The 27,964-nt window shown below is 40.0% G+C and overlaps 3 protein-coding genes and 1 long non-coding RNA gene across 5 annotated transcripts; 2 read left to right on the forward strand and 2 right to left on the reverse strand.

Moving 5' to 3' along the window:
- Window positions 1–1,489: 1,489 nt before the first annotated feature.
- On the reverse strand, window positions 1,490–16,188 carry b4galnt1a (beta-1,4-N-acetyl-galactosaminyl transferase 1a). Of its 2 annotated transcripts, none has more exons than XM_053423823.1 (11): window positions 15,915–16,188; window positions 10,435–10,646; window positions 10,155–10,337; window positions 8,783–8,889; window positions 8,635–8,672; window positions 8,352–8,532; window positions 5,437–5,529; window positions 5,125–5,312; window positions 4,049–4,189; window positions 3,297–3,534; window positions 1,490–3,217 (listed from the first exon to the last, which is right to left on the reverse strand). In XM_053423823.1, exons 2-11 carry the CDS (start codon window positions 10,644–10,646, stop codon window positions 3,012–3,014), a joined length of 1,587 nt encoding a protein of 528 aa, XP_053279798.1. In that variant the 5' UTR covers window positions 15,915–16,188; the 3' UTR covers window positions 1,490–3,011. The 2 variants fall into 2 exon arrangements, with proteins under 2 accessions (XP_053279798.1, XP_053279799.1); XM_053423824.1 differs by having other exon boundaries at window positions 2,934–3,217; window positions 3,337–3,534; window positions 15,915–16,184.
- Window positions 12,504–14,426, forward strand: LOC128441748 (uncharacterized). Its single transcript, XR_008338762.1, has 2 exons — window positions 12,504–12,652; window positions 13,680–14,426. It is a non-coding gene; the product is annotated as an uncharacterized LOC128441748 (long non-coding RNA).
- Window positions 15,379–26,666, forward strand: c1galt1la (core 1 synthase, glycoprotein-N-acetylgalactosamine 3-beta-galactosyltransferase 1, like a). The gene is made up of 4 exons (XM_053423825.1): window positions 15,379–17,692; window positions 19,296–19,546; window positions 21,162–21,826; window positions 24,565–26,666. Exons 2-4 carry the CDS (start codon window positions 19,336–19,338, stop codon window positions 24,913–24,915), a joined length of 1,227 nt encoding a protein of 408 aa, XP_053279800.1. The 5' UTR covers window positions 15,379–17,692; window positions 19,296–19,335; the 3' UTR covers window positions 24,916–26,666.
- Window positions 25,759–27,658, reverse strand: tac3a (tachykinin precursor 3a). Its single transcript, XM_053423826.1, has 7 exons — window positions 27,427–27,658; window positions 27,032–27,147; window positions 26,842–26,938; window positions 26,624–26,653; window positions 26,473–26,526; window positions 26,294–26,357; window positions 25,759–26,026 (listed from the first exon to the last, which is right to left on the reverse strand). The coding sequence occupies exons 2-7, from the start codon at window positions 27,131–27,133 to the stop codon at window positions 26,008–26,010; spliced, it is 366 nt and encodes a 121-aa protein (XP_053279801.1). The 5' UTR covers window positions 27,134–27,147; window positions 27,427–27,658; the 3' UTR covers window positions 25,759–26,007.
- Between the last annotated feature and the right edge of the window lie 306 nt (window positions 27,659–27,964).

The raw sequence follows: 27,964 nt of genomic DNA on the forward strand, positions 1-27,964 counted from the left end.
GCCCTCTGCTGTTCAACAAATACAGCTTTCCCCTCCGCTGCTCCTCACACGAGACCTGCTACCTTGACCTGATAAAACTATATGTAGTGTGAGCTCAAAACCAGGACAAAAAAAGCTAATTATTTCCCTGCTTGATGTTAGATAGCCAAGTTATTATGTTTTTTTCCATATTTCAAAGAGGCCTCTAGACACTGCCCCCTTTGGGTTTTCCCTTTAAAGCTCAAGGAGGGTTTCACTAATTGGCAGGAAGTAGTCCACTTCAATTAAAACATGGTATACAAGGCTCTGGCCAAATGTTTACCACGCCAGATTCTACCGGCAAACCTACTAACACACACATACACACACACACACACACACACACACAAACGACTCCAAGGAGGTCAGCAATCTAATGACAAGCTTTGATTTACCTATGAAAATGTCTTCACATAAGGTTGTTAAAAATGGAGAAATCAACATATTCCAATGAATAAAAAAGGAAATAATGGTTCTTTCAAAGTGACTGTCAGACAAGAAGAGACTGTGGACTATAGAGGAACAATGTTTTCAAAAGAGGTTAGGCCATCAAGTTGTTTCTGTTATTTGAATAAAAGAAAGCAACCACAAGATATGGTGGAGCAGACATTCTTACTCTTAACACTTCTCATTAGTAGTTTTAAATGACTAAAACTACTATGACTACACCTCTACTTCTCCATCTCCTCCTACCAGTACTAATTTAGGTAACATCCTTTAAGTACCAGTACAGGAAGTAATTCATGTAGAGATATTTTTCCTTAGTCTTTTGTTTCCATCTTGTGGTGAAATGATGGAATGACAAGTCCTTTATTCTGAGGCCACATGACTGTCACCAAAGTAACAAACTCAAATCCTCAATACTCATGATACTTTAGTCCAGTACTGGAACAACAATACCAACATTATCAGATAATTAATTCAACAATGTGCAATCATACGTTCACTATTGTTGCTTGAGTTGGAGATTGTTTGAACTATTCATATTTTTGGCCACCAGACCTTTGAGCCATGTAAAACATCTTCAAATATAAGATACTCTATACACAGGGGTTTAACAGAATACTTAATGGTTATTATTTAGATAGAGATGTGCATGCATCATTATACTAAGCTCATTAACGTTTTGAATGCAATATTGAATCGATAGTCAATATCAGTCTATTAGCATCTTGTACTTGTCCAGAGTTGCAGCAAAGAGACAAGATGATTGTGATGATGAAGATGTTGATAATGCTTTAGATATTCTTGCCTATGGAGATAACTATTATGCTCATATACTGTCCGGACTAGTTCCTCGAGATTCCTGCTGAAAAGGGGAAATTTAATTCCGTGCACACACATGTAAAGGCTTCTGATCGGAATGTTTACCTGTATCATGGTCGTCTTTTCTGAGGTGCAGCTTATCAACACCATTTATTAAAACGTAATGAACAGTTGTATTTCCCACTCACTTTTGTCAGACACAAAGTCATTTGCACGATGAGCTTTATTATTTCCTCGCTGTATTTATTCAAACAGAATAGTACAAAAATAATCTCAATCATAATTTAAAAAGTTAAATTACTCATTTGTACATCATAGTAAAGACTCACTCAAAAATCATTTGATTGCCGTTCAAGACAGGTTCCAACGGTTTGTCCCTTTAGCGCTTACAGTCAGTCACGATACATTCAAAAACATCCTAGAAACATCAATATCTAGATATGCTCATCTGATTTCTCAACTGAACGGCTTCAATATTTTCTTCGTGGTCAGTGCAAAGTTTTCAATCAAGGCTGCAAACAGGGAGGCTTATTCAAAGTTACAGTGTTTAGACAAAATTATTTTACATATCAAATTAATTAAATGTACTCATACATTTGCAAACAGGTGAACAATTAACACACTAGCACATTTATTAAGCAGCATGATTGCTGGAACATTCGTGAATCATTTATTCGTGAATAAATGATTCACGAATGTTCCAGCACTGAAAAGCCCTCCTCGCCTAAACCATGATTACTGGATCAGTGCTAATGTTTGTATGAATTCTTGTGTTCAAATATGAAACAATGAATTCATGAAAGCAGCAAAAAAACAACCGGGGAGTGGATAAACGATTACAGTTAAAAACTCGACATAGGCAGAATCGAGATAATACAATTTTAAATACACAAACAGGCGTTACCTTACTGGAAAATCCTTAATAATAATAAGTGATGAAACAGGATGACAATGGCTCACCCATGGGGTTTGAGGTGTCAATGAATGGTTTGAGTAAGTGCATCATATTCTTTGACCTTTGCTGTGACCAGATCTCAACCCAAGTGAATATACCTGGAGGATTTTGGACCAACATGTTAGACAACGCTCCCTCATACCAAGAAAATGAGGAGATATCTTTTGAATGTTTGGTGTTTATCCTCCAGTAGTCGGCACTGAAGTGTTGTTGTGATGCATCATAGTGGCCCAACACATTACTCAGGCTGTCCATGTTAGTGTTTCCTCTGATAATTCATCATCTGTGTGGTCTAATGCATTTCCTGCATGTATGAGCTGAATAAACCTCCCCAGACGTCCGTTGTGATTGTAGTTTGAATGTGTGTGTAAAGCTCCTTGAGTAGTTGACTATAAAAGAACTATATAAATACAGACCATTTACCATATAGTTTTAGGTTGTGTCTATATATACAGTCATACGTCTTCTGCGCGTTTCATTATTTTCGGATCAATATAAGCTTTAGTTTCTCTAGCCTCATTATTTGCGTAGATATCTGGGAACATATTTTCTGGAGCATATCTCGGTTCACCTTGACCTTGACTGTTAGCTCATAGGTTAATCATCTGTAGATACCCTTCCAAGGGATATTCCCACAGAGTTTGGTGAAGATCCAAACTGCGATATTGGTCATTTTACGCTAACGCTTCTTTCCATATATATATATATATATATATATAATGTTTGTAATATAGTTGCTGCAGTTGTGTTTGTTTTTATCCTCGACTCAGTTTCAGTTACCAGTCTGGCACTTAAACCTGTTCTTGAAGTAGAAGTCTTCATTATGAATGTTGCTTTCAGCATTGTTGTAACGGAACTTTTGGTAGGCCTTTTGTGTGTCTGTCTCCCCCCAGGGGAGTTTGATCTTTGATGCATGGTTTACGATGACGTCGCTGCAGGAGGCGATGTGGAGGGAGCCCAGAGCGTCGATGAAGAACTCTGCAGGATCAAAAGAAGGCTTAGTTTTCTGGCTTTTTAACTTGAGGCAGACTCGGCAGCTACATACAGATAGACTCACCCAGATGAGCCTGCCGTGACATGCGGGGGTTGAAGCCCACCTGCTGCACCTTGTATGTCCGGCCCATGAAGAAGTTGATGACAGCATCAGCAACCACGCAGTTGGGAAAGTCCTCGATGACATGGTGGTAGCCACTTCTAACGTGTAAACAGTCGCCCTCCTCTCCTCCCTCCTCCACTGAGAGGGTGTGACGGTATGTTGCAGTGTAACCTGTCACCTCTCTCACTGCACCACCAACCTACAGTCGTTACGTGGCAATGTTAGGACTGGGAATACTTGCAAAGAAGAAATATGATATAATTCTAAGATACAAAGTTTACATTGTATAATACAGATGGGGAAAAAGAAAAGTACACATCCCTAATTTTGAAGAACAGAAGTTGCCATTGTGGCATCTATGCACGTGTCTGTTTTTCTTCATAGATCTCCAGAAATGGCAAATTGGTGTTTAGGGCTAAAAATGGAAAGGTTGTTGTTACCTGACATCATTTAATTAACTTCATGAAAATGTTTGAGCCGAAAAGCGATTAAAAGGGAAAAACTGGCGCCAATACAAGTTTTGCATTTCCCTATTCCTGCCAAATGAGGGAGAAGTGAAAGACAGCTGGAAAGAGCCTTGCTTTAGCATTATGGGCAAAATGGACACAGGAGTGCATTGCATTCCCTTGGGTGCATTATTTATAGATACATTAATATATCAATGACCATTAAATCAGCAGATACACTCTATTGTATCTGGGGATGAATCTCACCAGATCTAGAGAGGTCTTCTCTAGGATGTCCACCATCTTCTCCAACTTAGTGTTTGCGCTGAAGATGAAGTCATCATCCACCCACAGAACATACTTGGTTATCACTTGAGACACTGCCAGGTTTCTTCCTGCAAACCAACCCTGTATACAATGGATGAACGAAGGCCACAACATATTGACTGAACTGTTTTATAATCACAATCTCTCAGCAAATATAAGAGATCTCAGGTGAGCTTGAGTCTCATAAATGTGTGTGAATATGTTTGTGATTTCACAATTCTTAAATCTCAATAATCAGAGTTCCAGCCCACAAACACACCAACACATCAGACACTTTTTACGTGCATCCTGACTGCCAGGTACACAGAGGAGGCAGTGGACGGCTACTGAGCACTGATTGCCTCTCCTTAGAGCTTCCAAACTGAAAGCAGAAACTACAGGTGTTCCTGGAGTCCTGCCTACCTGCCGAGGTCAGTAATAACTTTATGGATTATTTGATAAACCACTGATGCCGTGCGATATGCTCTCAGTCGCCAGTGATACCATTGCTGATAGATCTATTGTCGATAATTTTTTGAGAATACAGTAAAGCAATGATGCAAAACACTATGTTACAGATCTTATCTTATGTGGGTACACCTAGATTGGTAGTGGAGGGCAAAACATCCAGGCGTGCGAGGAGTTCAGGAGGGCTATAGAGAGGAGTCAGGCAGGGGAAACAAGCTGTGGAGGAGGAAGTACTCATTCTGTGTCAGGGGATATCATGAGGTGATGGAAAGAACACTCCTCCTGGAACAACTTGAAATCGTTGGCAAGGAGAAGGATGTCTGAAGGACCCGCCTGCCACCATGACCCAACTCTGGGTGCCAGAAAATGAATTGATGGGTTGCTACAAATGCTGAGTTTTTGCAGGTGCACAGCAGATTTCTAAAAGTGCATGAGTCCGGACATAAGATGAAATAATTACATTTAGCTGATGTATAAAAACATTTCAATTACAATTATTTTTCTCGAGCATGACCCATAGAAACAGAACCTGACTGATGGTACTTGAGACAAACTTCAAACTTCTTTACCTTTCCAAATGGCATGATGTAATGTTCAATGTGAGGCCCAGTCACTGGCTCAGGGTGTTCCGAATCATCTGCTATCACTATGGTGATGGTGGGATAATACTGACGTATGCTGTCGATGAGATCTTTGAGTTTGTCATAGCGTATGAAGGTCTTGCAGGCGATGGTGACAAGTGCACTAATATTGTACTCTGAGTGGAAACAAACACACCAACAAACAAACAAACAAACAGACAAAAACATGTACATAAATATGTTGTAGTGCGGCATTCAAACACTTCCCATCAAATCAACCTCATATAATTGGTCACAAACCTTTTTGGGTTCCAGTGTTGTAAAGTCTGGGGATGGAGCCGTGTCCGACTTTGATGGTGAAAAATGAGCGGTGACCCTCAGTCGCGAACTCAACTGCAGAGCAAAATGACAACTGTGATACTTTCTCATATTGAAGTGGCCACTGTGTATTTACTGTGTCATTGAATTACGCCGTGACACTCACTATTGCTGCTTAAAGTTATTCTTCACAAATCAACAGCACCCCCCCCCCCCCCGCCCACCCAGATATGAATAAAGAATACTGAGCTGTAAACACATGACAACAAAACACAGCCTCTTCTGACCGATAATAAACAAAGAAACAGTGGCCATGAGGTTGCACTGTTTCCAGTTTGCACCAATCCTGTTGCCCTGTTGGGAGATGTATAATTATGCAGCACCTCTTTATTTAAAGATAATGGTAAAACGTTACGTGAAAAAATATGATTTCAGGATCGGTTGGTTTAAACGGTACAGAAAAGTCTTGGGTATAAATAAACCTGCATGGTAGGACTTTAAAATGCAACTTTGGCTGAAAAAACCGTCACAGATCTAAAAAGTAGCAATGGCATAACTAGAGCAGTGGGGGGCAGCAATGCACTAACTGTGCCGAGTGCGTCAGAGAGAAGTTCGGCCACAGACTTTATACAGAGATCGTTCTGTTTTTTAAAGTCAGGCAACACCCAGGAAATCCTAATCTGCAATTTGTCTATGAACTATAAGTGATTTTCTGTGTATCATTACAGATTGTTCAAATTCTACTCTGATAAACATTTTAGACGATGCCCTCCAGCCCTAATTTCACCATGTCGCGCAACAAACGGAACATATATACTGGTGTTTCTGCAGAACAAGTGAAAATGATTAGTTAATCATTAAAAAATTTAAGGGAACACAACATTCGTATGGGTCTGGGGTGCATAGTCCTTATATTGCTCCTTGTTTATTGCTAGTTATCTACAGTTTATCAAATAAAAACCTACAAGCGGCTGGTAAGTGAGCAGGAATCTTTGGGTCGTTTTTCTGCTGATGGGTTTCAGCCAGTTTCTTTGTTATTCAGATGACTAGTTTAATTTCATTTGACTTTATTTTACTCGGAATAAAACAGATCTTGCTTAAGTGTAGTTGATATTCATCTGCTAATGAACAATGCTTTCTGTTTGTTTATCCTCAAGCCAATTCAGTGAACCAGTGTCTGCCCTCACTCTTGGTTAAATCCTTATCTATGGCCTTCTGGCTGTTTGACGTGTCCAACTCAACTGAGTCAACCAAAATATATTTTGAGGAAGTGAAAGAAGCCACTATGGACTCCTCGTCTACATTTCAGAGAACCCCAATGACTTTTCTCATTAAATTATAAACTAATGTCACTGATTTAGTCACTTTCTCCTACTTAGGGACGAGTATTCCCACATCCACCCAGGAGTCAATGCGTCTGTCACGAGTGAGCTTATGCTTCTTCTACGGTAACACTGAGAGCCCAACACAATGCAACCTAACAAAAAAGAGAGACCATATCACACACCTACACTGGCTTCCTGTCTGTCACAGGATCGTTTTTAAACTTGCACATGTTCTCACAGGCTTTCAGTTGAGTGTGTTACAGCGCAGCTGATTTTATTTTTCTTATCCTATTTCTTATATCTTATTTTGTTTTATTATTTTGTTTTATTGTTTTTATATATTTTACTTTACATTAATAATATTATTTTATTTATATTACTTGAACTTGACTTAATGTATTACGTTTTTACTGTTCTTTGGTCGTACCACTCCACCTGTAAAGCACTTTGGTCAACCAAGTTGTTTTAAAAGTGCTATATACATAACATTAACAACACATGCGCTGCAAATGCTCACAACCTAATACGAGCAAAACAACCAAATACTCGCACAAATACTCTGAACACAACAAAATACTCACAACACAACAAAATACTCGTGACACAACCAAGTACAACACAACCAAATACGTGCAACACAACCTATTACTCTTAACACCACCAAATACTTGTGACACCACCAAATACTTACAACACAACCACATATTCACTACACAACCAAATACTTGCAAAACAACCAAATACAACAGCCAAACACTCACAAAACAACCAAATACCCGCAACACAACCAAATACACACAACACAACCAAATACTGACAACCAAATACACACAACACAACCAAATACTCACAACACAACCAAATACCAGCAACACAACCAAATACACACAACACAACCAAATTCACAACCAAATATAAACAACACTACCAAATACAGACAACCAAATATAAACAACACAACCAAATACCCGCAACACAACCAATTACACACAACACAACCAAATACATGCAAACAACCAACTACTCGCACCACACCCAAATAATTCAAACACACACACATGCCTTTTGTTGCCATGGTGACTTATGACATCTGTTGGCTATTCCTCAGGTTGATTGTTTGCAGATGTTTTTTCAAATTCTGTGATGTATAGCGTTCTATTAAGTTGCAGTGCATTGACCTCTCAGGGCCACCGTACCATCCCTTTAATTTTGGCTTAGGCAGCAGCAGGTCGGTTTCTAACAACATGCAGGAACTATGGCTTCTTTCCTGTTCCAGTTTTACATCCTGTTTTACATTTCGAGAGCAGTGGATCTGTCACATCAAACCTGGTTTTGCATATTTACTTTTCCCTTTTGTGTGCTTGACATGCCACAGACAGTGAGCCATGGTATTTACCATCCATCTCATGGAAATGATGTGATTGCATTCAAAGGTGGTGCAGTGTAAAGATAAGCACATGATCTCCGAAAAAAAGGTTTTGTGTTACACTGTGCATACGAGGAAACTCAGAATTGACAAATATTTGCAGTGACATTCTATCTTTTACAATAGTGTTCACGTGGTAACTTCACCTGTATCTGCTGTCTTCGGATGGAAAACAGTGTTTGTGTAGGTGACAAACTGGAGCAGCCTGTTCAGAGCGGAGAGATCCCGACTCGACAATATCACGTGCTTCTCTCCTTCTCCTTTGACAGAGACACTGTCCACTGTAGCAGCAACATCAAAAGTCCCAAGAGTTGCAGTCAAAGACACCTGTTACACAAGATTAATGATTTTGGGTGAAAGAAATATAAGAAAAACGTACATATTATTTATGTATGCAACGACATGAAATCCCTAAAATTAAGAAATTACCGTATGCATTGATTTTTTTCCCTCTTTAAGGCCCAACCCTATGGAAAAAGAGGAATTGTTATCGGATAGCAACACAGGATGGTTGCTGGTGATTTAACTAAATAATTTGTGATGTGGTGACATTAAATGTTGATAAATATGCTGTTACCAGGTAGGATGATTGTTTTAAGGGGTCGCACCTCCACACCCTGGGTAGGATACTGAAGAGGACTGTTGGCCTTGGCTACAATAGGTAGGTCTGCAGGACTGTAGGACCTTTACTTAAAGAAAATATCAGACAGAGAAGTAGTTGCACATCAATATGACTTTACTATATGATTAGAGTCTTGAGCTAAAGGTAAGCATTCACATTTAATCAAAGCTAGCATGATCTGATGTATTTCAATTCAGGGGTTTGGTGTTGTTACCCTATGACCTTGATACTGAATGATTTCTCTGACAAAACGTTCACTGTCAACCAAAGATAAACCTCACACTGAACATAGGACATAGTGCTGTTAGACTTCCTATGAAGAATTTTTTGTGAAATTCTTTTTCAAATATCTTTAGGTTTTGGATCACTGACTTGACAAAATATGGCTCTGAGAAGTTGCCAGTAAACACATTTTTCTGAAGTTTTACAGAAAAATGAAGTCCCAGATGTAGAGTCGATTTGATGCATTTATGTCAAACAATTAAAATATTTAACAATTAAAAAGAGCTTTTATTTACAGAGTAAAAAATGCAGAAAAGATGTGCATTTATGTTTGAATCGTATGTATAGAAAGTTTATTTTCTTGATTTCTTGTTCTATATATTTTGTTGTACTTGGTGTTATAACTTCAACTAATAAACCTGTCAGGATTACATATATATTTACATACGTCACGTCCTCTGATATTATTTACTCCCTACTATCCGCATCAGCCCCCTAAATTATCAATATTGGTCAGGCCCTAGTGCATCCACGGTTTGTGCACCAACGCCATGGAACAGAGGGTGGTTTGATGTTTGCATTATGTTTGCATCTCTCATTTGAATGGGAAATAACACGAACAGCACATAATGAAGGATTGGTGTTAAGCTGCCGTGAGAACAAAGACAGTGCTGGTGTAACGTCAATAAAGTGCCTGATAACGTGGTTAATACTTTATGATGGACACAGTATCCAGGTAACTTGAAAGCCTGCATGGCATCCTTGCACAATATCTGTCATGCATCCCCACCCAATTTCTCATCTCAGCTTACATGTGGGTGCAGCTAAAAAATAACGGAGGTAGGCGGACACTGCAGTTTAAGACAGTGGCAACAGTAGACTGCAACATTGTGCAGACACAACTTGAGCAAGGCCTTTAAATAGATCACAGTGTCTGTGTATTGAGATCCCATGTCAGTGGTGGATGATAAATTGAAGATTAACTTAAACTAGTCCCGGACTATTCATGACTAACTCTACTTTTTAGCAGATATAAGCCAAGCTGTCAGTTAAGATGAAGCCAAAAGGGTTGACTACTGTATATTTGTCATCTACTGAACCTTACCTGCTCTGTGATTTGCTGTACTCTTGAGCTCTGTGACGCTTTACACCCTCAGGGTCAGGATGGGACTCTAAAAACACAGTATCCAGTTTGTGGGCCCACACGCGTGGGAAAAGCAGATTGGAGAACGGCAGTTGAAACGTCTCCTTATCAGCCAGACACACACATGAGTTTCGAGCCAGTTGTCTGTGTCGGAGAGAAAACAGCAGTGAGTTGATAAAGATGGAAACAATAGAATATAAAAACAGAATTAAGTCAGAATTACTGTTGAATATTAACACACCGTGCCACTTGCTCTTTTATACGGAAGGCAACGTCCTCATAGCCACCGTTGATGTCTTCAATTTGTCCCACGAGGAGTGTCTTCACTGAACTCCCGTGTCTCGGTCGTAGGTCGACTCCTGAACTGGTTTCCTGGCTCCAAGTGCGAAACAAAGCTATCAGGCCGCCGATACTGAAGATCAGGACGAGACACTTCTTGCAGGTATTTCGCATCTGGAATGAGGATTAAAACCAATTGAAGAAGAGTAACAGATGTGGACTAGACAGTCAGTCCTTCTTAAAAAAAAAAAAAAAAAGAGTTTAATTGCATCATTTACAATTCACATCGGCTTGTATTTTTTTGTTAGATTTATATTGTGTACTTTACAAATATTAGAATCAGATCTACACAGAGCTTATCAGATCACGACCACACATGTTTCAGGCTGCAGACACACAAATCAAACTTGTTGGTAGTGTGGCGGGAAAAAACTGTTTAACACCACTATCGATTTGTCAGTATTAATAATTTAAACCACTTTATGATAATAAAAAGCCCAAAGTGAATTGATGAGATGTAATCTATGCCCAATGAATTCAAACGTTCGAATGTTGTCGTTTTCACAATTGACACTCATTGATGACGACATATCTTAAAGGTTACTCACTGTAGATGTTGAGCTGAGGTGAAGGTTAATGTCTCTGATTTTATATTTGCACTTATTTTTCTATACTGTAGTAAAAAAAATTTCTTTCAATTCACCAAGGAAATAATTTATAATGTATCTCAACTTTATCTATTTTAAGGCAGGATTAATTATTATGCTATATTTTTATGTTCCACTCAATCTTGTTTTATTTATAATAATCTAAAAGATAGTTAGTGATAGATACTTCAAATAATGGCACAAAGTTATAAAGAGAGACAAAGATTGCATTCTCACGAAAAATATTTATAGCATATTGGTGAACAATTGAGGTTAGTAGCCTTCCTTCAAAAACACTTTTTTCCCCCAATTCTAGGGCCTTAAAAAACTCAATGGCATTCAATACAATGTGTTTTTCTTCCCTACTACAACTTTTGGTGAGGTGGGGAACAATACTTGTTGAGATATTTATTTATGCCTCCCACCTAAGTGGTTTTTGAGGCCAAACAAAATACAAAATGTAGCTCAACGGAAGTCAGCGTCACACTGGTGGAGTCATAAACCACAGCGAGAACTAGTTTCACAGGAGGAAATGTAGAGCAATGTTGAGAACAATGCTGCAGGCAAAATATTATAGCTCCAGGAGTCGGCTGTCAGTTACAACCAAGACACAACCACAAAAGGGGATGAACAACAGCACAAGAAGATGGAGGTTAAATGACGAAAATGATTTAAGGAACCGAAAGTAACACACATAATCTAGATAAAACACAAATTGATGTATAAACATCGGAAGTTGTGATTAAGGAAGTGACAATGACTATCAGGCAGATGTGGGACAGTGATGGTATTAGAATCAGATCATACCAGGTTTGAAATGAAGTGATTGATTAAATGTGAAACTTCTTTGTCATAGTGCTAGCAAAAGAGTAACAATAAAAAGGGACGCTGGCGTATGCAAAATGTATACACACGGCTTATGAGAGAGGGAATGGTGCGTAGGGAAAGAGTGTGTGTGTGTGAGTGTGAGTGTGAGTGTGTGTGAAGATTAAAATATCAGAGGGACAGCAAAAAGGAGTATAAAGCCCCTGGCTTTGGACAGTTGTGAGAACCTTTCTTTCATTGTCTGAAAACTTCTCTTCAATCCATTACCGACAAATAGCCCATCAAGAAAGAGTCCCTCAGGGATTGGGCGTTGGCAGCAGCCAGCACTTATCTTTGAATTCCCGGAACAGCTCCAACTAATGATATTCAGTAGATTTGAGATATCGAGATTAGGCTCGCAAACTCACTCCCTATCTTTAAATCATTGATCAAAAAATATGTTTTTATAGGAAAGCATTTGTAACATCTGATTTTGTGTGATGGAATTCTTACCGCTCTGCTATATCTTGTATGTAATGTTTTTCTACTCCATGGAAATTGTGTTTGTCTTTTGTGCAGGAACCGGCCTTGACCTTGTAGGAAACCAAATATTTGCAACCAAAAGCACTGGCACTGATCCATTGCTGAGTGTGTTATGTGGAAGCTGACATTATCAGGTCTAGTGTCGCACAAGGACAGAAACACAGCAGAACAAAAAACTAGTGATCGGTAAAGGCCTGTATATATATATTTTTTATACTTTTTTTTACAATTTTCAGGTACATAAAGTGTTGGAAATACATATGATACAAAGTAAATTTGCTACATATATTAAAACAAATGTGTGAAAGCTATCCAGGTAGCGTGAGTCAAATGACTGACAGGGTTCAAATGTGACTTCCAGTAAAAGGAACTTGAACAGTTGAGAGAGAGAGAGAGAGAGAGAGAGAGAGAGAGAGAGAGAGAGAGAGAGAGAGAGAGAGAGAGAGAGAGAGAGAGAGAGAGAGAGAGAGAGAGAGAGAGAGAAAGAAAAGGAACAACAGTGGATTGCAACTCAGAGGCAGAGAAAATGGAAAGACAAAGAATGAGAGAAACACAGAGCACACAAGACACGCAACGAGTACATACGTGAACACAACAGCCTACTAATAAACTGTATTCCTGAGTACAAGAACAAAGGATAATGTAAGGTAAATCTGGATCTGGAGTTGTAAATGTACAAAAGTGGGAAACTGAGATGGAGAGGTCTGTTACAGAGTATCGTCCCACATTGGTAGAAATCCGGCGAATCTTGCAGAGACAACTCAAAAATGATTTCTACCAGATGAGTGCTTTTTTTCACAGTGGAGGTGATGAGGCGACTGAAAGATGTAAATTATACCACCTGTAACAGTGACAGCTCCGGAACCGTGATTAACAATTGAATCAATGTTACAAAAACTGCTTTTCGAGTCAGAATGAATCCAACTCCCAATACCTCCATTACCCAAGGCCCTAATAACACAGTCCGTGCATACTTGCAGAGACTTGCAGCTTCTTTTGACCTGCACAGTGGACTCACACGTCCAGCTAATATGGGAGCATCCCTATTGTCTGATTCACGCCATTGCACACCACATGTGAATTCAGGGCCACACAGCAGTTATGGGAAGAAGTGGTATATAGACATGATGACACCAGAAAGGTTAAACCTATAACACATGTGCATTGGACAAAGGATGCTGCTGCTATGTCTGTCTCACTCTCTCCAATGCAGGAAAAAGCTGTTCACTGGAGAAACTCCTCATGTGTCACTCGCAACACCAGTAGGATGGAAATGGCTGGATTTGGGTCCGTGGCTGGGGCGGCTACGCTTGAAAGATTTCAAACCGGTTGAGGGGGATCCGTGGACAGAATACAGCGAGAGTGGTTATGTCTACCGCACTGTATTAACTTAGTGGGAGATCTTTACTTTATTCTGTCATGACAGACCCACAAAGCATTCCTGAATTGGCAGAGATTCCATCATGATTATGGGATAAACAAATATATGATGTGGAATTGATGAAAAACATAAAACTACTAGTTGTTGTAGTAGAAAAATTAACTAAATATGCTTAACAAACTATTTTGTATTTGGATAGTAAGTTTCTGCAGCCTTGTAAGAGACTTTTATGACTTGTATTTACATACACCAAATGTTTAAGACTTGAGCTGTTTTATGGTCGGAACTGTTAGTGTTGAAATACGTTGAGACCATTTGTTACTTAATTACCCATCAAAGGAAGGAGTGGATGTCTTCTTATCACCTAAGGAAACACATGTGAATCAGTTGCTAATGTTTAGATTCCTCTCCTTCCCCCACCCATGTATCCTTCCTGGATTGGTTCAGAAGGACAGCCCTAAATCCTCCTATATAAGATCTGTGTTTTTGACTGTTCTTCATCCTCACTCTGAGACCCTTGTGGTTTCCCTGTGTTGATCCTTTCTGCAGAAAGCCCCTTATTAAATACACGTAGATAACTTTGTTGTTTCCAGCCTCTTGTATCTCCAGATTTCCATCACATTGTTCATCCAAAATCAGATTACAGTCCATGTCTGAAACAATATCCCGTCAACAAGAGGCTATGCAGAGCATCAAAACCGTATTTTAGGTCATTACTGAAAGCGGATGTAGTTGCTCAATGTGATGACTCACCAGTGTGAACTGCTGCAGTAAGTGCACATGCAACAGAAGTTGCCACCAAATTCAACAAATTTTTCAATTGCCGACCTGTCGAACGCTTTCTTTTCTGTTTCAGTCGATGAAGTAGCTTCACATGGACTCGCTGTCCCCAGGGATATTGAGAGAGTCCAGGTGTATTTCACGCCGTACTACAGGAGAACTTACAAAGCTTACATTTGCCAACTGGCTCAGCTTTATTAAAATATGTCAATGATTTGATGATGTGTAGTCTAACATAACAGGCCTGTAAAATAGGCACCGTTGCATTGCTTAAATTTATGGTAGAGAACGGTCACAAACCCAGTTTACTTACATTACAATTTGCCAAACAGGAAGTGACTCCTCTGGGGCACGTACTCACAGCAGAAGGCACTTCCCCTTCTCCAAAACGTGTTTAAGCTGTCAATCAGTTAAAAAAGTTGTCTTCATACTTTTACTTGCAACTACATTTGGTGTAGTTTCTTAAATGGGAAAGCTTTTAACTCTGTTGCCTATGACAGTAGATGTCTGATCGACTGAGGGAGCTCAGACATCTGTCCGATCTGTCAGATGTAGCTTTAACCGCAACGTTATTTTCTTATACCATGTATTTTGTGAAGCACTTGGTAACCTTCTGTACGTAAGTGCTACATAAATAAAGTTATTATTATCAAGCTAAATGAGATGCTAAGTCATAATATTGAGATACTGTCACATCATTTTTTCTTCATCACAGTGGTGGAAATGGGCTTCCATAGAAATGGGCTTCGATAGAAGTAGACTAAGTTGCCATTAGAGGGGAAAGACTGACCACACAAACAGAGAGAGAGAGAGAGAGAGAGAGAGAGAGAGAGAGAGATTCGTTATACTATAAAGTGCCAACTCTGATTGTTGATAGCCACGTATAGAGCGAGAAGATGGTGGGATGTGGACTGTCATCACATTATTTAACAGAATAATTATCTTCAACGTACAACAAATCAAGTGATTTTACTTATAGTCAAATATAACACATTTCTCCTTGATATCCAACCAGCCACACGCAGGCAGCATGGAGGGCTCACAGGATTATTCGAACGCAGAACTCAGCTTTTGCTTCATCACACTTCTCTCCAACTTCGTGGTCGTTTCTCCAGCTGCTTTTCGTTGTGCAGGACCCTCGCACTGCGGATACAACATACTTTGGCGTGTGGCGCGACTATTTACAAAATGCGGAGCGTGGTGTCTAAATATGATGAAACCAATTTAACAGTATTTCATAGAAATGGGGGAAAAAAAGTCAGGAGGGAGAGAGAGGAGGATTCTTACTGTTGTTGATTCTGGGGGATAAATAGTCCTTCTTCATTGAAGCCAAACTCGACACTGAGAGTGACCGAGGCGTCTGAGAGCCACTCCTATTCCACAAGATGAGACCTGAGTTGACGTGGGCGTAACGTCACATATCAGTGAGATCCACATCAAGTCCTGACGGGTTGTCGTGTATAGTTATTGTGGTTTGACTTGCTTTACTTGAAAAGGACCTAATCTTTGCCTTGCTTTCTTGACACAACAGAAAAGCCAGTGTAGATTATATGAGGGCGCAGCACACATCTGTTGGTTCAAGCTGCGTTCTCGCCCAAAGTGTGTCAAGTGCACGCGTTAGACATTTGCAATGATTGTATTGCAAGAGTCAGGGTGTTGAACAAGCAATACGCAATTTACAAGTGTAGGTCGCTGTAATTTGAAAGTCCATTAAACTTGTTACTTTAAGATAATTTAATAATTGTATTGTCTTTTCCCACCTGCAGCATTTTTTCTTTATTTCTGTATCTGTGCTCTATTGGTTTTCAAATAGCTCATACTTTATCATTTACAGCAAGGCCAGCAAACAAGTTAAAAAAGCCGACTTCTCTAAATTATTAACCAATTGGAACAACCCCAGAATCCTCTTCCGACTTTCTGTTAATTATTAATTATCCGACTATTTGTTTGACACCTCCAAAAAATATGTTTTTATATGACAATTTGTCCTGGTTTATCCGGTGATGATTAGTAGAGTTATTGCAACCATTTCGTTTCTTCTTTCAGAAAATAACGTTGTATTCAACTAATGAGGGAGGGTTCACTCTCCCCACCTGTGTGTTTGCTTTGTGGGACAGGCTGGGTTTCTGTGTAAAGTGCCTCGAGATAATTGATGTTATTATTTTGCGCTGAACAAATACAGTTGAACTGTCTACTGAAAGTACAGAAACAGCACCAGCAATATGGCTAATGACTTCAGGTCCAATATGGACATGAATACAATTCAGTAAAGCACTAAGTCTTTGATATAGAAGATCACTCTAATCTTTTAAAAATATTTTTCAGATTGATTGGTCTCTCTGATACTGTTTATAAATATTAGATGCATGTATGTGTAAAAGCTGTAAAATACGTATGTGGTGTTCCTCAAGGCTCGATTTGAGGTCCTACACTTTAATCACAGCTTTAAATTGCCATGTGTTCTGATGACCCAGGGCCATTTGACACTTTTCTATTACTTTTTAGATATCAAGTTGTGGAAAGGAATCATACATCTAATTAAAGCTTATAGACATATTCATTTAATTAATTAGATTCATTGAAATAAACTGATGAATCATGGTGAATTAACATATAAAGTAGATGTTATGGATGTTTGCTTTTTTTTCACTTTGTTAGACTGACATCTAGTGGCTCAACATGGAAAAAGCGACCCATGTATGTAAATCCGAGTCTCAGCTAATTTCCTCTAATGCATCTCAGGAGGATAGAGGCGGCTTCCTGTTTACGTCAGCGCCACCCAGCCAATGAGAGGCCGCCTTTTCTCCCATCCGCTTAGCCCATGATGCTGAAGAATGTCAATGTGGAGCTGTGTCTTCCCTCTGCTATCATCATCTTGTTTTAGAGACTCACAATAATGTCGACGTCAACACGAAACAACACAACGGATCCACGTGGGCGGCACATGACGATGTGATTGACAGGTGCGGTCTGCAGTGAGGCTACTGGATCTTTTTTTTTCCTCTCGCGCTGCTTGAGGAGTTGAAGACGTATCGAGCTCACAAATGTTCGATCCCCCGGCTAAGGTAAACCACACACACACACACACACACACACACACACACACACACACACACACACACACACACACACACACACACACACACACACACTTACATACACACAGACACACACACATGTAGATGTTATGCATGCATGTATATCCGTGCAGCAGTGCTGGATGGGAACAGACACACAGCTGCGGTTGTGTATTAGAGACAATAGATTTTATAGATCCCGGATTCCACATGGCCTGCAGGTTTCGCTGTCACAGCACTCGGTGCCATGTGTTTCTGGTTTGAACGGATGTAAAAGCCTCCTTTGCGGTGAGTGAGTGTGTGTGTGTGTGTGTGTCGCCGTTCTTATTTATAATTATTGTTAGTGGAGGAGCTTTCTCTCTCTCCCTCACTCACACGCACCGGGAGCTGCGTTTAGACCATAACAATCCGTTAATCGCTCCCGTCTGTGTCGGATCTCATCGCCGGTGTCTTTAACCTCGATCCCTGAGCGACAGAATGAAAACAGTCGCTAGATGGATAGATGGATACTTCATTAATCCCAATAGGAATTGTAAGCAGCCAGTGGCAAACAAAACAGTCCAACAAAACATCGTAAGAACCCTTAAATGAGTCGAGAAGAATTTTGCTGCAGTGAGATGGTACGACCACTAGAACTATACTACAAAGCTGTCACTGTAAAGAAAGACACAAGTTACTTGAAGCCAGATGTGCATAAACCATAGAAAGTTGTGCATTAGACTAACATAGCCTGTAGAATTATGGTAAAGCAGATGTAAATGTATTCAGAAAAAAAAGTGAAAATACAAGACATGGGATATAAACAATATAAAACCAAAGATAAATACAGTATAGGCAGTAATGGTGACAGTCTAGGATTCATGTGTGCTATTACAGGTTTGTTTTTAGTGTATTTAAATGGTTCAGTGTGTAAAATGTAGTGACATCTAGTGGTGAAGTTGCATGTTGCAGCTGAATACGCCTCAGTTCACCCTCCCCTTCCAAACATGAGCGAAAAAACCTGTGGTAGCCTTCACTAATGCCCTGAATTAGTGAGTTAGGCCATCTGTGCCATATATACCATGTGGGCCACTTCCGGGTCACATCCAGATTGCACCGTGTATATTTTGGGTCCACGTTTGCCATTTAACACAAGTGCCACATCACTGTTTACAGATTCAGACGCAGCTGCTGCATGGTCAGTGCATTCAAAAATGTTTTTAGGGCAAATATCAAACTGGCAAACAGTCCATTTGGTTTTAGGAAAATTCGGCTGTGAAATTTGTCATTGTGTGGATCCAAAAAACTGTATTCAGACCCAGAAAGTGTTTGAAAGTGTATGATTGAAACTAATGTGTTGCATCGTTTCATTTCTGTAATGCGTATGTTGAAAACAATTTAAACATGCAGATATTGGGGGTTATTGCTATTTTTGACCCAATCATTTGCAAAGTTATATTTTTAAATTTTCAAAGTCTTTTCATGATTACTAAACACAATACTGTGCATGCAATCCTCAAAACTGCTCATTTATTTGGTAGATGTAATACAACGAAATGTGTACATACAACTGATCCTAGTGTGTGTGTGTTTGTGTTGTATGTCTATGTAGACAACTGGGACATCGCAGTGCTGGAGAGTTGAGTGTTAGCATGAAGGGCCCCAGCTCCAGATGGGCCTTCTCCCTGGGCTTCCTGGTGGGAGCCTGCAGCTTCTACTTCTTCCTTCACCAGGTGTGGTTTGAGAGGAGCTACCCTGTGCTGACGGAGGCTCAGGAGAAAGGCATAACAGTCGGGGAGACGCCAACCAGCTGGAGGAAAGAGGGAGCCGCTCTCTTCGGCCTGCTCCACCCTCAACATGCAGGTGCTTCACACATCAATGCATCAAAACAGTTGCAAAAATATTTGTACATCCATGGCAAAAAGAATTCCGGATTCAGAACTGATATTGGTCAGTTGTGTTGGTTATTGGTGACAATACTGCAACTTGAAGCATGGCAGACATCTACAGAAAGCACAAAACCGCTATATACAATGTGGCAGACTGTTACTCTGCCTTTGTCCTTATCTTAATGATTAAATATCCACCAGATTCAGTTTAATTCCAGTTGTACATCGATCAATACACAAGTTTAGCGTTAGCATGTAGCAGGAGCAGTCCACAGAAATGTGAGAAAACACTGCTGTCCTACTGGTGGCAGTTAACCCATTCATCCCTGGGAAAACTCTGCACAAACACCCACCGCCGCCAGTGTCATGCTGGTCACTCTTAGGCCGTTTTCAGACATGATTTCCTTAGAATAGGGGCCAGACTTTCTCCGGAGGTTCCTTTCTACATTTGAACAACACAGCGTTAGATTCTCCACTCAGACGAGCTCACAACAACCCTAATCTCCAGCTGCGGAGATCACTCTGCACGTACACCCCCACCGGAGAATGCTTTAGTGTGTTAACTGTAAAAGTAATGGGTAAATCACAAGACCATGGGAACAGTTTGATTTGGTCCGGTTCATGGTCTGCTTCAAAAGTAGGACAACTCAGCACTGATTACAATTGTAATGCATCTCACTTACATCAAAGTCAATCTTATTTTTCAATTCTGCCATACGTAGACATAGACAGGATTGAACTGCTGTTTCTCTCTGTTCCCTGGTTTAAACAATCACTCCACCAAGCTTTACCATCCCTATATAGCTCACTGCAGCCTATTGGTAACCCTGATTTGTTTTAAGAATATATTTTAATTGTTTTATTCGATTATCTACAATATATATTGTGAGAGGGGGGGGGGGAACTGAAAACAAAAGCGCTTTCACAAGTTCTACATCCACTACTACTGGACACTAAATACAGATTCAGTAAATTTGTATATATTTTGTTTGATTTTAATGTAGAAAGATGGCAAGGAAGTTTGTTTAAATCAGGTGTAATGTTACCTTTCAAATGATCATCCAAGTGTCTTGCACACAGCTTGTTAGTTAAACACTAGTATCATATTGGTCCATACCAGAGTCCCCATTTCAGTGTTGCTATTAGGAATGAAAATATCAGATCAGTGCATCCCTAACTAATAGATTACCTCATGATAGGAAACGATGTGCAAATAGGGTTTATGTTATCTGGTTTGGAATAAGCCATAGCAAAAGATGGATTGTAATGTGGGTCAAGCAATCTTCAGAAAATCCATGATGAGCATCTCTGTAGACCTACACATAGAGGGGCATTGTGGGTAACCGTAGGTTGCAGATTCAGGTGCAGGTTCCGTCATGCACACATCTAAAATCGTAATGTTGCATCAGATCTGTGTAGAGTCAGGAAGTCGCTTGGTGGATTCCAAACAAATGCAAACGTTAAGTACGACACACAACTATAAAAGAAACTCAAGTAAACGGCAGACTCTCACAGACATATAACTTGAAATATATAAATCAGCTTTGCAGGGAGAATAACTAATAGTCCCACTTTCTTTTTCTTTTTAGATGAAGACACCAGGGTGGCAGATGTGTTGTACCAGAAGATCCGTATTCTCTGTTGGGTGATGACAGGGCCGTATAACCTGCAGAGCAGGGCCCACCATGTCAGGGCCACCTGGAGTCGCCACTGCAACATGGTGGTGTTCATGAGCTCCGTGAAGGACACCGACTTCCCCACTGTGGGACTGGGCACTAAGGAGGGCCGTGACCAGCTCTACTGGAAGACTATCCGAGCCTTCCACTATGTGTACGAGCACCATGCGGATGAAGCGGACTGGTTCTTAAAAGCGGACGATGACACCTATGTGGTGGTGGACAACCTGCGCTGGATTCTGTCCAACCACACCCCCGAGCAGCCCATTTATTTTGGTAAACGCTTCAAGCCTTACACCAAGCAAGGCTACATGAGCGGAGGAGCAGGTTATGTGCTCAGTAAAGAGGCCCTCAGGAGATTCGTGGAAGGCTTTCAGACCAAGGTGTGCACACACACCACCCCTGTAGAAGACCTGGCACTCGGGCAGTGTTTGGAGAAGATGGGCGTCGTGGCTGGCGACTCCAGAGATTCTTTGCACCGAGAAACTTTTCATCCATTTGTGCCAGAGCACCATCTAACTGGCAAGTTCTCCAAGAGCTTCTGGTACTGGAGCTATTGTTACTATCCAATCGTTGAGGCAAGTCCTTTATCCTTCTCTTCATTGGTAAATTAGGGCATCAAAATTGTACTCCAGAGTGAATAGGAAAAAAAAATATAAGCAAAATAATAATGTATATTACATGAGCTCAAAGTTTTAGAGCGTCCATTGTATACCATACTGTGTAACTGCAACATTTGAATTTTGGTGCAAAGTGGCACCAGAAAAGAAGAAGACACAAAGAGGTTTATGGGTAATTCCTCGATCAGACAGACTGGGAGTTAGTCTTATTAAAAGGGGGCATGCGAGGTTAGGAAGGAAAGCCACTGAGAGACCTGGTGAGGAGAAAATCCTTTAATATCATTAGCGAACACCTACATTTAAAGGTAGAGAAATATTCTTTCATTTTGAGATTCACAGTCTGGACCTACTGAAAGTGATTCATACATACCTCTGTTTTATCTTGCTGTTCGATGAATCAAACTAAATATTGGTTTTGCTGTCAATCCGTCATCAGGGTGACGGGAGCTGAATGAATATGCGAGTACCTGGCACATTTGAATTCTGGATCTGACCTCTGCGTACAATGAGTGAATTTGATTAGGAATGAGTTCATTTTAAAGTACGCGAATGCAGCAGAGACAATGTCCCGGTAACAAAAGGGAAAATTGGTCAATTTGTAGCTGAAGATGCAACTAATTTATTGTGCTTTGCAATTGTAATGAGTCGGGTCCATTACTGATCTCGTCAGATGCTGCCTGTCAGTGTATGGAGCTGCTTTGTCTCCGGTGTGTGAAAGGAAAACAAATTTACTTCTAATACTAGAGTAATTGTGTTTTTATCACACTGTCAGTATATGTTAATTTATAAGAAGGATAAGGCGGGAGATCTTCAAAATTGTCATTATTATGAACAAAAGCTAATTATCAAGGCTGTCAACCTCTAACAAATGTTCCTTTTGAGCCAAAGCCTGACATTCTCATCTCTACAATGTTGTTGAGCTTCCACTGTTCAAAAACGTTTTAAAATGTATGAGCCATTGTGTTGAAGCCTAAACCATAATGAACATGGGCACTGTAGTTATTGTTAAGTCCATGGGAGAGGCGGTGGACTAGTGGCAGAAACTTGGACTATGGGCAGAAAAGGTCTCTGGTTCGTCTCTGGTTCGACTCCACGGAGAAAAAACAAAAAGACGAACCTGGATTGATCTGTCCAAAAATCCAAGAATATTCTCCCTACCCTGTCTAGTGCCCCTGAGCAAGGCACCTTACTCCCCCAACATCTGCTCCCTGGGCGCCGTACATGGTTGCTCACTGCTCTGTGTGTCCCGCACCAGATGGGTTAAAAGCAGAGGTTACATTTCCCTACAATTGCATGAGTGTGCCTGTGCATGTCTGTGCATGTGTTTGGGATAAATAAATGTATCTTAATCTTAATGTCACACTTTTCTGCTGTTTTAAAAGAGTTTGCTCGTGTGTCAGTTACCTCTTGATAAAATAATCACTGTCTAAATGGGGAAGATTACTTTGCCTTCCCTCAGAAATGAAACTGTAGATTTGTTAAATTGTTCCAAAGCCCTGGTGGAAGGAAGAGGCGGGACGTGTTTGTTTAAGTCTTTTCCTGGGATTTGTAGAATGATCCCGGCCTAATCCTTTAAACAATCGGCAGCAGAAAATGCAAACACGGGATGTGTTACTTGACACATTTTTCATGCAAAATTAAATCACCCCGTGTATATTACAATTACTGAATAAATGTAATGTGAGGTCTTGGAACTGTCAGTATATTAATTTAATCAAAAACGCGATTGAGGATTGTATTTTTAATATGATCAAAAACAAATGACCAAGGCCAGTAATGCATTGTTCCCACGAACAAGTATTTTCTTATACAGATATAAACACCAAAAGTCCATATAGCCATGAAACTTGTGACATCTGACTGCAGTGTGAACAATTATGGAGGCTCACTTTTTTAAACGTTTAAATGAAAGTATTTCGATACGATTTTCCCAATTTTGCCTCTATATTTTAAAGATATATATATAAATCCATCACAACATTCTAAGTGTAGAATTTCTGATTACATTCACACGGGGTTTAAACAAAAACATTGCTGTAAACTACTTAGGTGTAACTTTTATACAAAGTCCCTCTGGTTTCAGAAGCTCAAACAATTGGACAGATTATTTTTAGTACTTGGACAGAAAATTGTTTGCAGTCAATCTTAAAAATGGAATATTTTCCGGGCCTTTACTGCAGCCACCTTTGGTTGTTGTGGTTCTTTCTGGCTTGTTTCACCTTCACAAAGTAAAATATGTGCCCAGTTGGGTTGAAGATGGAGGACATCCTATTTATTTTCCTTAAGAAGCATTAAGTCCTCAACATTATCCATCATGCTTCAATACCACATTATATATTTATATTCTGTTCCCATGAAGACTTTGTAAATGCAAATTCTACTCTTGGAAATAACTCCAGCCTTTTTTTGTATGGCCTCACGTTGATCATCAATTTTCAATGAAAATGGAGGAACCATTTAAATTACTTTGTCGCTTGATGTAATATATTTGTTAAACCGTTTTATTGAATTAAAAAGTCACATCCTGATGGCCTTTGTCTCAAATCCATTGTGGTAGAGTGTAGAAGTAAAAATATACAAATTGTCTCTGCCAAAATGTTTCAAGCTAAAATGCGTCTTTAGTTAATGTGTTATTGCTCTGTGTGTGTGTATGTATTTAGCACGTTTCCTCATGTCTGTGCTTTGTTCTTCCTCAGGGTCCACAGTGCTGCTCTGACCTGGCAGTATCGTTCCATTATGTGGAAGCAGAGCTGATGTACACACTGGAGTATTACACCTACCACCTGAGAGCGTACGGCTACAGGCCGCGCTATCAGCCGTCGCTTCGCCGGGGTCTCAGCCTCGCTGCCCTCGCACAGCCCGCTGTGACGGCCGGATTTAAAGGAGCTCACAAGGGGACAGATGGAAGGATTCACACGACTGCAGCCTTTTCTGTCGGTGGCAACCAAACCAAAGGGAAGATGGAGTCGGAAGAAGGGGGGAGAGACCCTGTGAACTCACAACTCACTGAGAACAGGACGGCACTCGCACACTACAGAAAACACTGATCCTGTGTTTAACTCTGAAGTGTCTGATTGAATCCAGAGACTCCTGTTTCTACTTTGACTCAGTGATGTGGCTGATAGAAGTCGTGACGGCTTCCACGACTGTGCCAGAGAGTGTATCACCACAGCCAGTGTGACACTGTAAGCCCTTGGCACAGTCTTATTCGGTGGCAGCTGCAAATGGCTCAGCTATTTTCAAAGAAGATAAACACTCTGTTTAGCTTAATTAAACCTGACATGTTTGAGTTTTGACACGACACAGTCATAGATTTGTGCTCGGGGCGATGCAGGATATTTTCATCTGTTTTATGTGTGGGCCAGTAACAGTGACGGATGTCTGTAATGATTTTATTTTTCAACTGTTTTAATTTCATTAATTGTTTTAAAGATTTTCTGTTAACTGTTAGCAGCGACAGCCTTCTATGAACACTTTGCTTTTCTAATGTTAAATCTGATATTCTGGTTTTTACTGTTCAGTTGTTTAAGTTTGATTAACAAATTATTTTTAAAAATAAGTTTGTTTTTTATTTTACTTTTATTTTTTATTTTGTATTTCCTTTTGAGTCCTCTTGGAACCCACAGTCAGCAGTGATGTTTGTTTGGAACTGTGCTGTTGTACTTTTTTTTCTGCAGTGTGCACCTGAAACCCTGTTTGAGAACCCTGCAGCCTCTGATGAACACAATATTATTCAAAACTCCATAGATTTCCTCTTGTCAAGTCATTTTACACAACACAGAAGGGACAGACAGCAGCGGATGGGATTGAATGTGACTGCCTGCACTTGAGCCACGATTTAAAGGATCAACCAAACAGCTGCAGAAAAATGCACCCATGTTTCAAATGAATAAATTCTGTATAAAAAAAAATCTTTATTTTGAAATTTGAGGAAACAGAATGACATGATACAGAAATTGCCACCGTTCACATCTGATTATGTTTGTTTTCCAGGTAAATCAAATACAATCTGTGTAGTTTATGGTCATTCTCATGAGACAGCCGAAAGTTTTACACGTGGGAATCATGTTAGTTTTGTCATTTTCATCAAACACTTGATTTATTGTTTGTGTTGTCGTCGATGACTGTTGTTTCAGTGTCTACAGCCCCTGAAGAAACCTGCAACAAAACACATGCACATGTATCAGTGATATATATATATATATATATATGCAATAATACAATATCATGGGTTCATTTTCTGTTCTGCATACAGAAGATATAAAGACATGTTATGAGTCAGCAGCACTTAAAACAGGACATTAAAACCTGAATAGCAGGAATAGTTTGTTATCCTTTATCACTCAGTTTTAGTGGGAATTAAATTTGTATAAGTAGTGGAGAAATAATGTTCTATCCATTGATTGGAAAGGGAGAGACACCCACCTCAGTCTGCACTTGTTCAGAAAGACGCCTCTCCTCTCTTGGTTCTCTCTCCTCAGGCCATTATCTGTGAGAGGAGACATGATCCAATAATCCCATACACTGGTGAGACAAATCTGAAATCCCATAAAAGCTATAACAAGTTGATTGTCTCTCTATTTGACTCCTGAAAACTCACTCACCAGGCTCTGAGTTCCTCCTCCCCATAAGACCAACAAATATATCATGCATTTCTCCTATCAAGAAGAATGAGATCCATTAAATTTGTTTTTTTTCAATCACTTTAAAGAAAAATATATCACTTATATGATTAATAAAAGACAAAAGTCTTACTTTTTTGGGGAGACTCTACAATGTTGGCATCTGATAAAAATAAAAAAGGAAAAAACACTTGACAAACAGAAGTTGACGGAGCATTCAAGAAAAGCATGATCAATAAAAACACAGGCTCTTGAATTTTTCTCTCTCCAGATTTGATCATTAACACAATGCTATTTCTTGCTATTACAAATGAATTTGATCACTGGTCGACGTTTGGAAAGAAGACTCACCCGTATCTCTTCTGCCCATCAGTCCCACAAAGCTGTCATAATCCATATCGCTATACCTCTTCAGAATGTTCCGCTTCAGGTTCTCTAAACCTGCAGTCTGGTGCAATTATCAAAAAACACAAAAAACATTATTTTCTGTTGAATATATATTCTCAAAATGTTTTGGGTAATTACGCACGAAGACACCTACATCTGAAGTTGATCTGCGCGATCCGGATTCTTCGCATCTGGACTGGCTGTGCCGAAGTTTCAGGATGAAGAACAGAGTCACCAGCAGCAAACCTCTCCTCATTTTCTCAGCACCACCTACGCGAGGAGATTTAAGGTATTCCCGTTTGGATAGATGTTTTTTTCACGAGTAAATACATCGCATTTTCATCAAGGAACCAGTTGTGCCTGTTGCGCACAGTTCGCTGCGTAATGGATGCGTAAAAGCGCATTAAGAGATATGGTCACAACGATATAGTTAATAAATTCTCATGCTTTCTCGTTGCAAAAAGTCAAACACTAAATCCAAACTTTAAAAAATATAATAAGTAAATATTTTTACGTTAAGCAATGAGGTGCATTTTTCTTTATCCTTACTTGATTTCTGGCGAGCAGGTGATTTTGTCAAAGAGTGAGCTGCGTGCGCCCTGGTGCAGAATGGAGAGGGCTCGGATAGATCCTGCAGTGAGAACCGGAGAGGGCAACTGGAGCGTCCAGGCTTTTGGGTAATAAGCAAACGCTGGGTACCTGCGTAACGCCAATCAGCAACTGGTGAGTAGGAGGGGTGTCAGGTCTTATATCACGTTGGGCTGAAGGCTACGTAGCCTAATTATTGATGGTCATGATGCTGCTGAGAGCTGAGAGACTCCCCCCAACTAAACACGCACGCACACACACCGTGATTAAAAAAGAAATTCGCACGGGCAACGTCACGAGAACATGCATGTTTTTGGACTCCTTTCCATCTGGGGATTTTCGTATGGATGTGCCCCCCCAAAAAAGAGGCATAAAACCAACATAACAATTTTAATAGAAGTTTCACTGTTTGAGTTGGAAACTGAACTAAAGTACATCAGTATCATTTATCCATCTCTCTGCCATCACATGCTCCTAGGTGCCTTTCCGCTCCACTGTC

The sequence above is a fragment of the Pleuronectes platessa genome, chromosome 6 (assembly GCF_947347685.1).
Source record: "Pleuronectes platessa chromosome 6, fPlePla1.1, whole genome shotgun sequence".
In the NCBI taxonomy this organism is placed as follows: Eukaryota; Metazoa; Chordata; class Actinopteri; order Pleuronectiformes; family Pleuronectidae; genus Pleuronectes; species Pleuronectes platessa.

Bases quoted from the DNA above. Each gene is read 5' to 3' on its own strand.
- b4galnt1a (XM_053423823.1), bottom strand. From the start codon at position 10,646: ATGCGAAATACCTGCAAGAAGTGTCTCGTCCTGATCTTCAGTATCGGC. The intron at 10,338-10,434 runs GTGTGTTAATAT...TCTCCGACACAG, and splicing joins ATAAAAGAGCAAGTGGCACG to ACAACTGGCTCGAAACTCAT. The intron at 3,535-4,048 runs GTGAGATTCATC...TAACGACTGTAG, and splicing joins AGAAGACCTCTCTAGATCTG to GTTGGTGGTGCAGTGAGAGA.
- c1galt1la (XM_053423825.1), top strand. From the start codon at position 19,336: ATGAAGGGCCCCAGCTCCAGATGGGCCTTCTCCCTGGGCTTCCTGGTG. The intron at 19,547-21,161 runs GTGCTTCACACA...TTTTCTTTTTAG, and splicing joins GCTCCACCCTCAACATGCAG to ATGAAGACACCAGGGTGGCA. The intron at 21,827-24,564 runs GCAAGTCCTTTA...GTTCTTCCTCAG, and splicing joins GTTACTATCCAATCGTTGAG to GGTCCACAGTGCTGCTCTGA.
- tac3a (XM_053423826.1), bottom strand. From the start codon at position 27,133: ATGAGGAGAGGTTTGCTGCTGGTGACTCTGTTCTTCATCCTGAAACTT. The intron at 26,527-26,623 runs GTAAGACTTTTG...TCTTCTTGATAG, and splicing joins TGTAGAGTCTCCCCAAAAAA to GAGAAATGCATGATATATTT. The intron at 26,358-26,472 runs GTGAGTGAGTTT...CTCCTCTCACAG, and splicing joins GAGGAGGAACTCAGAGCCTG to ATAATGGCCTGAGGAGAGAG.